The sequence below is a fragment of the Ochotona curzoniae genome, unplaced genomic scaffold (assembly GCF_017591425.1).
Source record: "Ochotona curzoniae isolate NIBS_2020 unplaced genomic scaffold, NIBS_Ocur_1.0 scaffold_4701, whole genome shotgun sequence".
In the NCBI taxonomy this organism is placed as follows: domain Eukaryota; kingdom Metazoa; phylum Chordata; class Mammalia; order Lagomorpha; family Ochotonidae; genus Ochotona; species Ochotona curzoniae.
The window spans coordinates 48,374,666-48,385,123 of record NW_024467122.1 but is presented as its reverse complement, the minus strand read 5'-3'; the positions used below and the strand labels follow the sequence as shown (position 1 = coordinate 48,385,123).

The 10,458-nt window shown below is 41.6% G+C and overlaps 1 protein-coding gene across 2 annotated transcripts in view; it reads left to right on the top strand.

Annotated features, from left to right (window-relative positions):
* The first annotated feature begins 1,267 nt into the window (after positions 1-1,267).
* FSIP1 (fibrous sheath interacting protein 1) overlaps positions 1,268-10,458 on the top strand; it is a 166,448-nt gene continuing 157,257 nt past the window's right edge. Inside the window, exons 1-2 of one of the 2 annotated variants that reach the window (XM_040968534.1) lie at positions 1,268-1,822; positions 7,579-7,711. In XM_040968534.1, the coding sequence (XP_040824468.1) occupies positions 7,586-7,711 (126 nt within the window). In that variant the 5' untranslated portion in view covers positions 1,268-1,822; positions 7,579-7,585. Of the gene's footprint in view, positions 1,823-7,326; positions 7,712-10,458 lie in introns of those variants that run through there. The other variant, XM_040968535.1, reaches the window with a different exon arrangement.

Here is a 10,458-nt window from a genome sequence, read left to right as displayed (position 1 = left end):
GGATCCTGCCTATGTTTCGAAGTTGAAGCTGACAGAACACATGGTGGAGCTTGAGAAGAATTCCTGAGGATGTCTCTGAGGTTTCTGGTGAAGTCCGGCAGGATGCAGTCTCTACCCACTGAGATGGCCTGGGGCTGGGGTAGGATGGGAGGGCAGTTTGTTCAGCGTGCTTTCGACACACGTCAATCTACCTGCACGCTTCAATGGACATGTCAGATAAAGCAGTCTGGACTCGAGGGTGGATCTGCAGGGCTCAACAGCGCGTGGCTGGCATTTGCAGCCATGGGTCTGGACTGTGGGCTGTGTTTCTTGGGCCAATCACTGAACCTGGACCTATTTGCTGCACTGAAAAACCCCTGCACAAAACCACGAGGTCCAAAGGGCCATGGATGTGAAAAAGTTGAGAAACGGCAAAACGCGCCTGGCACTGGAAAGCAGCAGAAATCTGTCCGAGATGGGGAGGAAGACAGTTTGGGAATCCAGGGACACGGTTTCAGTGCACCGAAAATGAGAGAAACTACGAATACAAGAAGGTGCAAAGCGCAGTCGCTAAGAATGCCTGGATTGTGGCCCGTCCTGTGCAGAATTAACCCTTTTTAACACTGCTACTCAGGAGCCAAGGGTTTCACCTGAACCCGCTAGCTGAGCCACACAGCAGCCGGCTGAGGGACTTGTCATCACCCCTGTTCTACGGCGGAGAATCTGAGTTCAGAGGGAAATCGCAATAACAAGAGGCACAGCCATGGAATTAGCCAGACGCCCACTTTCCGCGTTCAACCCCAAGAGCACCAATCCAGCGGTGGTCGCGAAGACGCCAGCTGACAGACTGCGGCGGCGGCCTCGCCGTCCCCACCCACCCACATCCCGTTTCCAGATGGTACGGCTCTTCTCGCATATCGCGAGATCGGAAGCGGCGAGCTTCTGGTTGCCTAGGTAACGGCGTCCCCGGACGCAGGAGGGCTTGGGACCGGCCGCCTCTGCCGACTCCAGCGAGGCTGCGTTGGCGGGAAAGAGCCCTCCTCTGTGGGGAAAACAGGTGAAGCTCCCAGTGTCACTGGGCGTTTCTGCGTCCGGCGGTATCCTGCCGAGGGACCGTCGTTCCTCGGGTCCCCGCCCGGAGGCGAGAGCCGCGGAGACGCCCGCCCCTCCCCGCCGCGCGTGTCCCGAGGACGCGCTGAGGGAGAGCGTGCGGAGCCAATGAGAGGGCCGTGCGGGCCGAGCGGGGGCGGGCCCTGTCCCCGGACGGGCCAATGAGGGGCGGAGGAGGAGCCGGCCGGCCTAGTTCCCGGGTTTCTAGGCTCTCTTCGGGGTGGCTCTGCCGAGCTTCCCTGGAGCTTGTAGTAAAGTAGCCACCCTCGGGAACCCGGCTTTCGCCGCTGAGACTTAGAGCGACACTACACCAAACCCGCCAGAATGAAGCGGGCCTTCCACACACGCACGTTTGTGAGACGCCACTTGTAGCTTTTATCCGTGGCCAAAGAAACGCAGGGTTTTCCCTGCGTTTTGGGTGTAGTGTTCTTTGAGCTTTCACAAACGCACCCGCGTGTTGGTGTAATTGCCACCAAAATCGGCATACAGCTTAGCTTACAGCGTTCCCCCAGTCACCCAGCATAACCTGTGGTAAAAGCCCTCAGTTTTCGGTCCGAGTAGCTTGTTTGTCCCAGAATGTCACGTTGATGGGAGCGAACGCCGCACGGCCTTATGCATTCTATGGGTGGCTGGCTGCTCTCTGACTTTGCCGAGTACTGTTCCACTGAATGAATGCATCATGATTTCTCAACCCATTCTATAGAGGGCACAATTGGATAGTTTACGGATTTTGGCAAGTATTATGTTTCTGTACATATTCATGTATAGTTTTTGTGTGAATATAAGTTTTCATTTATCGGCTGAATGTCTATATATGGTGAATATACGGTTACCCTAAGAAGAAGCCACCAGGAATTTGGCTAAGTGGCTGATGTATTTTTTTTTCTAATGGTTTATTTATTTTTATTGGAAAGTCAGATAAACAGAGGAAGATCTTTCGTCTGCTGAATTGCTGCCCATGTGGCTGCAATGGCTGGAGCTGCGCCAATCCGAAGCCAGGAGCCTCTTCCAGGTCTCCCATGCGTGCACGGTCCCAAGGTTTTGGGCTATGCTCTACTATTATCCCAGGCTACAGGCAGGGAGCTGAATCTGAAGTGTGGCTGCTGGGATTAGAACTGCCACCCATATGGGATCTCGGCACATGCAAGGCTAGGACTTTAGCTGTTAGGCTACCGCACCAGGCCCTGGCTGATGTATTTTGCGTTCTCACCAGCTGTATATGAGGGTTTCTGTTCCTCCTTAATTTTGGTAATTCTTGGTATGTCATTTTTTTTAAAATTAATTTTCACCGAATAGGTGTGTATTTGAAAAGGTATTTAATTGGGGTTTTAAAATTATTTTTAGAATTTTATTTGAAAGGCAGGTGTGTATGGAGGGTTCATATTTTATCTATTGGCTCACTCCCCAAATGCGCAATAGCCAGGGCTGGGCCAGGCTGAAGTCAGGAGCCTATAACTGTTTCAGGGTCTCCCCAATAGATGTCAGGGACCCGTGTCCATGAACCATCACCTGCTGCGTCCAGGATGTACACTGGTAGGAAGTGGGATGTGAAGTGGAGGAGCTGGGACTGGAACCCGACACTCCTGCATGGGGTGTGTATGCACTGCTGAGCCAAATGGCCGCACTGTCATCGTGGTTTAAATTCAAAGGTTTCTGAGGACTAATGGTTTTGAACATCTTTGTGTACTGTTCAGTGGCTTTAAGAAATGTCTAAATCAGATACAAGTTTGGCAGATATTTTTTCTCACAGTCGTTGGATTTTATTTTCCATTTCATGAAATCTTTTGAAGAGTTCAAATCTTAAGTTTGATGCATTGCAAATTGTCAGTGTCTCTTTTATAAATTATGATTTTAGTAATGCATGTGATAAATCTTTGCTTAGCCTACAGTTGCATATATTTTCTAAAAATTTTATAGTTATAATTTTTCTTTTTTACCAATTTGTGATCCATTTGAAGTTTTAAAGTTGGTTTTATTAGCAAATACTTTATATACAAACTACATGAGTTGACTTAAAGAATAGTTTATCTATGTGATGGAATATTATGGTGGTATTTGAAAGCATGAAATAATCTAGGGATAGACAATTCTCTAAAACATATAAAATTTGAGAAAGCAAGTTGCAAAGTACCATGCTGTTTGTGTTTGTGTGTGTCAGGGAGAAGTAAGAAGGCCCAAAGGATTTAAAGCTTGCATATGCCTTCAAAGATGACATAGGAATCGATTACACTGGTTCTTGGGATGAGGAATATTTTAAAATTTATGGACAAGTAAAGATTCTGTATTTGTAATTTTTACACTTAAGAATTTATGATAACAGGGCCCTGGACAGAAGCCTAACAGCTAAAGTCCTTGCCTTGCACGTGCTGAGATCCCATATGGGTGCTGGTTCTAATCCCGGCTGCTCTGCTTCTCATCCAGCTCCCTGCTTGTGATCTGGGAAAGCAGTGGAGGACGGCCCAAAGCCTTAGAACACTACACTCGTATGGGAGACTCAGATGAGGCTCCTGGCTTCAGATTGGCTCAGCTCCAGCCATTGCAGCAACTTGAGAAATGAATCAACAGATGGAAGATCTTTGTCTCTCCTCCTTTCTATATATCCTACTTTCCAATAAAAGTAAGATAAATCTTTAAAAAAAATTCATGAAAATGAAGATTGCACTTTTAAAGTTTTATTGTACATAATTTAATACGCGTTTTTGTTGGATTGCTTTATTCATCTAAAATATCAAATTAATGGCAATTATATGTCCCTGTTTTGGTTTTAAATTACCCATAGTTGTTGCATTTCTCTTTAATTTCATCTTGCTTGAACTGACAAAGTTTTATCTTATTTGAATCAAATGTTATATAAAGTTGGTTGTGTTGGTTATAGTTTTTATAATTTAGAATTTGATTATATATGTATATATATTTAATCAAATGTAATTAAGTGAATAATAGCCTAAGTGTAAAGTGTCTTGGTGACATAAGGAGGAAATATCAGTCTAGTTTTGTTGAAAAAGACATACAGCAAAAATGGAAAATAACCAGTAGTGCTTATCATGGAGTGGTGAAATGTTTGGTGATTGCTTATTTTTGAATACTTTTTAGTAAATTCTAGAAATCTTCTTCCAAAAATTGCGTTCTTTACTTATGGTTATATGACATGCTTAATTGAAATCAGCAAGAACATTACTTAAAAACAAGGAGAAATTACCAATTTAGAATACAGTGCTCTTCCTTAATATGTAATAATTTTCCAAATCTCTTTCTTACATATTCCTTTAGTTAGAGACACTGAAATTTTTAAAAAAATATATACTTATTTATTTTAAAAGTTAGAGAGAGAGAGAGACAGAGACTGAAGGAGATTAATATTCCAGTGGTTCCCTCCCCAGATGAAGAGTACTGAATCAGATGGAAGCCAAGCGCCAGGAGCTTCTTGTGGGTCTCACATGTGGCTGCAGGGGCCCTCATGCATGGGCCATCTTCCGCCGCTTTTCCCAGGTCGTTAGTAGGCAGATGGATCAGAAGTGAAACTCTGGGACACAAACTAGGACCTATATGGGATGCTGGCATTGTGGGTGGTGATTTTACTAGTTATACAACGTTAGCCCCTGTAATTGAGGTTTTAAAAGTAAGATTATTCACAGTTTTTGTTTCCCTGTTCTCTTTTCCTCCTTTCTTTCCTCCCTTCTTCCTTTCTTCCCTCATTTTCTCTTTGTGTTTTTAATATTATACTGATTGTTTATGCTTTTAGTCAGTTTTCTATTGAACTGTGCTTTCCTCTTGATTAGTAAGAAGTCTTGAGATAACTTTATTAATCTTTTTTATATTTGTGTTACGTATATTCTATCCAGCTTTTCTGGTACATTTTAGTTTTAAGTTAGATTTATTTTTTATGGTTGAGATGCAAGATAATTACATGTTTTACAATCAAATTTTTCTGTTCCTTTTTTTTTTATTTATGCTCCTGATAGCATGCTTAACCAGTCACTCATTCTGTGATTATGAAAATTGCCTTTTCTTTCTAGTCCCTTAGCAATTTAATATTTCATATTTATTTACTACCTTTAAAATTAGTTTTTCCTCTTATTATAGTAATATAGTAAACAATGCCAAACTGTACTGTAACATGCATCATGGAGGGGAACAAAAAGACTCCTTGTTCTCCTGTTGCAGAGGCAACCGTCTTGAACTTGTCAAGTTATGTTTATTTAACTGTTTGGATTTACCAAATTTGGCATATTCCCTTTGATTCTCTGTTATGACAGCCCTGGTGTCTTAAGCAGTTCGCTTCTTTTTACACACTCCTTCCCACGTACACTCAATGTAGTAATGAAGCCCGCCCCCACCACAAAAATAAAACAAATAAGGAAGGCTCAATATTTGGTTAAATTCACATTCAATTCCTATGCAACTATTATTGCTTGTTGCTTGTCTATTTTCTTTCTATTACATGCTTTATTTTTCTTGTGAAATTTCTCTCTGACAACTGAGATTTCCTACCAAATCCTGAAACGTATCTTCAAGAGGCTATGTCAGTGTCCTTTAGCCACCTTTCTTTGCACATGACCAAATTCATGAAATAGTTGGTAGTTACATCCTCACTTATGTCTAGACTTACATTTCATTTAATGCATTATTTTTAGGGACACACATAATAAAAAGCTCTGCTGCTGAAGCAAACTGAAAGGTTTGTGGAACTTTTTAGCTGAGCTGTGTCATGGATGGCTTCCTGTGCCCTGCCGGCTGTTGGAGTGTATTATTTCGTCTTGCACGTGCATCCATCTCTTTGCTCCCTCTGAGAGTTACAATAACTCTCCCTTGACAGGCTGCTGGGGCATTTACAAGACATTTGGCCTTTGGCGACTTGTGCTTCATGGTTGTGATGTGATAGACTAGAGTGATCCATCATTCTCCTATAAGAATGTCAATGCCTTCTTAGCAAGCCCAGAGCCCTTTACAGAGGTGAATAATGCTGGGCTCAGTGCCTTTTTTCGTTTGTGGAGATGGAAAGAGTTGACCTGCTGTTCTCTTGAGCATCAGCTCTGACACATGTACTGGTTAGAGGCCAAGCCATCTTGTCCCATGCTTAGGAGGAGCTACAGGTTGTTTATGTGTGTGCCTCTGCTGAAGTCCTAAGCTTCTCTGGTGTCTGCCTCTGAGGTTAAACAACAACAACAGCAACAATAGCAACAACAGAAAACGACCGTTTTATAGGCTAACACAAAAAGATAATGTTACACATGCAAGTGGGTAGATTTGTCTTTTTTGTGTTTTGAGAGAAGTGGTTTAATTTAGAAAAGGATTTGCAGGAATATACTATTCATATGTACTCTGAATGCAAGCTAGCTAGAATTCTCCCTGTTTTCTTCTTTTACCCAACATGCATGTTAGACTAATACCACCGGACAGATCTGCAATAGTTTTGATTAATGTGTTGCAGTGCCTGCACTCCCCATCTACCTTAAGCTGTTTGCTCAGTATTCCTGGCTTCAGAAATCAGTATTGTCAGTAGAGTAGCTGGAATGGTGAAAGGCCTTGGTTTCACATAACACTAACTAAAGAGATGGGCCAAGAGAATCAGATGAAGGAATTCTGTCTTCTCCTAAGGGAAATAGATTTTGTTCTCCTATGCCAGAGGGCACAAATAGAGTATTGGAGCCTGGCGTGATGGCTGTATGACTAAATCCTCACCTTGTATGCGTGGGATCCTGTGTCAGCACTGGTTCATGTTCTGAGTGGTCTACGTTCCATCCAGCTCTCTGCTTGTAGCCTGGGAAAGCAGTAGAGGACGGCCCAAAGCCTTGGGACCCTGCACCTGTGTGGGAAACCAGGAAGAAGCTCCTGGCCCCTGACTTCAGATCACCTCAGCTCTGGCCTCTGAGGCTACTTGGTTAGTGAACCAGTGGATGGAAGATCTTTCTCTGTCACTCCTTCTCTCTGTAAATCTGGCTTTTCAATAAAATAAATCTTTTTAAAAAAAAGCCCAAAGTAGAATGTTGATTTAGAAAAAGGGAAGGTTGGTAAAATTAGGGCAATGCCCTGGAGACAGGAATTCCATGAAAATGTGACACCAAAAGAGTATTAGAAAGCCCAGGCTGAAGGCTGAGCCAGGATGGCAAGGCTGGTGATGGGGGGGTGAAAGCAGGAGGAGAGAGCAGAGGAGCCTTTGTGTGTCATGAAGATCAAGTAGATTGTGGTTGGGTAAGTGTCAGCTCAGGGAGCACCAGGACCACTGTTGCTGTTTTATTATGGCTGCACAGGAAGCCACCAAGCTGTTGTTCACTTCTGCACTCTCTTGGCTTCCTTTAGTATCTGGTGTTCTGAGCCTACAGTGATATATGATTTAACAATCTGCACATAGGATGCCTTCATAAAATTGTGTGACTTGGGGAGTAATAAAGCACTTAAAGGAAGACTGAATAATTGGCTGTTCACATTACCTAATGGGAAAGATGAACATTGAAGTCACCTTACTTTTTAATTCTTCATTTCTTTCAGTTTATCCATGGATATTATAAAGGGGAACCTAGATGGAATTTCGAAACCAGCCTCAAATTCAAGAACCCGTCCTGGGAGCAGAAACTCAAATGCTTCTATGGAAGTGCTCTCACCGGAACCTGCCTCTTTTAAGGTAGTTTGCTATTGAGAAATATAAAGGCATGAGCTATTGGTCAAGGTTAAAATAGCTTTGCATATAGCTTATCTAATTATTTGGTATTAATGTGCAGCTCCATATAATTTTTAAAGGTTTACTTGCTTATTCAAAGGGCAGAATTACACACACACACACACACACACACACAGACACACACACACACACACACACACACACACACACACAGCAACAGAGATAAAGAGAGAGAAATATCTTCCATCTGTTGGTTCACTCCCCAGTGACTGCAATGCCTGGGGCTTGGCCAGTCTGAAGCCAGGAACCAAAAGCTTCTTCCAGGTCTCCCAGGTAGTGCAGGGACCCAAGGTCCTGGACCACCCCCTGCTCCTTTCTAGGAACATTAGCAGGTAGTTTGATAGGAAGTGGAGCAGCTGGGACTTGATGCCTTATTTAAATAGTGTGCTGCGTCACCAATGACAACTTTATGTGCTATGCTACAGCATAGGCTCCTCCAAATAATTTTTAGGCATTCTGTCTTTTTATGCTTTAAGCTGTATTTTATTTTATTCAATCTGAAGCCAGATTGAATCAATGTTTTATTCTGGATATAGTAATATATTCTTACATATTTGGATTTATTTCTAGCATATTTTAAAATGTGTCCTATTTTTATAGAGTTGGTTGACTTTATTTCCTCTGCTTCAGTCTACTGTATTGAAAATTATACATTTATTTCTTTTCTTACCAACCATCCCCATTTAAAAATGATTGATTTATTTGTCTGAAAGGCAGAGTTACAGGAAGGGAAGAGGAGAGACAGTGCAAGAATATTCAGTCTCCACAGTAACCCAGCCTGGGTCAGGCCAAAGCCAGGAATCAGGACCTTCTAGCTTTCATGTGGGTATCAGGGCCCCAAACACTTGGGTCATATTTGCTGCTTTATCAGCCATGTTAGTGGAAAGACAGACTGGAAATGGAGCAGCCAGGACTTGAACTGGTACCCATAAGGGATGCTAGTGTAGCAATTGGTAGCTTAATCTGGTGCCAAAACTCTGACCTTTCCTTAAAATTTTAATACACATACATGAAATAATAGCTTTTAAAGTTTCCCAATATTCCTACTTTCCTCTAATGAAATACAAAGACTGCAGAAGTTAATTTTGTCTTTCTGGTTACATATAATTAATGTTCTGTGTGGTGGATGTTATTATCATGACTATTATTTGGACTTGCTAGTTTCAATTTACCTTTCTGGTTTCTGTTTTTTTTTTAATTTCCTCCCTTTCTTCTAGCTCTAATTTTCTTGAACCAACGCTACAGGGTACTTCAGAAAACACATAACACACAGAAAAAATCAAATTAAAAGTTTGTTTTGGTGCAAAATATTTTGAAACTCATGCATAGTTTCTCATAATACACATTATCCATGAACTTTTCTATAACCTCTATATATGTCAATTTCAGAATCTTTTTGCACAATGTTTTGAGAACTTTTTTGTGTATCCTTGTACGTATACCCTCTAGTGCTCTTTCAGTGGGAGTTACTGAGTGGTAAACACAGTTTCTTCTGAAAAGTGTCTTTATTTTCCCCTCATTCTTGAGAAATATGTTGGCGGAATGTGAAACTCTAGATTGACAGTTATTTTCAAAAAGCATTTTGAAGATATCAATCTCTTGGTTTGTGGTTCTCTTGTTGCCAACAAGAAAGCCTTTGAAAGCCTAGAATATTAATTCCACTGTAGTTTGTCTAGCTTAGATATTTTTCTCTGGGTTGCCTTTTTCTCTTTGTTTTTGATGTCTGTTGTGACTCACCTAGGGATGGATTTATTTCATCTGTCTTTCTGAAGATTAAAACTTTTTTTTTTTTTGGTAATCTAAGCATTTGTGTTTTTCATTTATTCTTAACATTTCCCAGCCGTATTTTCAATATCGTATTAGTCTGCTTCTCATTTCTCCTTTGAAGTACTTGAGATGATCTGATTGTGAATGGAAGAGGTTTATTTTGGCTTATGGTTCTGGAACTTCTAGTGCAGGGTTAGGCAGTCCCTTTGGCTTCATGTCTAGGGAGAGTGATAGATGGCAGTGGGGGGATATATTCAGAGGAAAAATTTCAGAGAGAATGGTTGGGCCTGTGGCGGACTTTGCTGATCATTCGTCTCATGAGGATTTTCATCCAAGAGTATGCTCCCAGTGACCTGAGGACCACCCACTAGGCCCACACTCCAAACACCATAATTGGATTAAGTTTCCATCCTATTCAAATGATTGATTTATGACTTTGGAATTTCAATGTCAGTAGGAGTTTGGAAGCCATATCTTGTTTGAAGTATACCACATATTTTCACATGCTGTCAAATGTTTACATATTTTCACATTTCAAATATTACCTGTATAGTTTTTGTTTCTGTATCCTAGAAATTTACATTTGCTGACCCTTCCCTTTTTATTTTTCATGTCTCTTATTTTGAAGACCTACTGTCCTATCTCTACATGGGACTTGAAGGTCAAGCCAAAATCTTTGTGAAGATAGCAAATTTTCATTCCCCTCTCCTTGTTGCTCTTTCTTCCACCTACAGCCAGGGAAGCTGATATAGGGATTTGCACGGTTTCTATTCCAATTTTCAGTTTTCTTTTATTTTCTATTATTGGCAATTTCCCAAATATTCTTGTGAGTTCATCTGTGTATTTCTTCATTTTTTACATTTGTTTGAAAGGCAGAGTTACAGAGAAAGAAAGAGAGAGAGAGAGAGAGATTGATTTTCCAG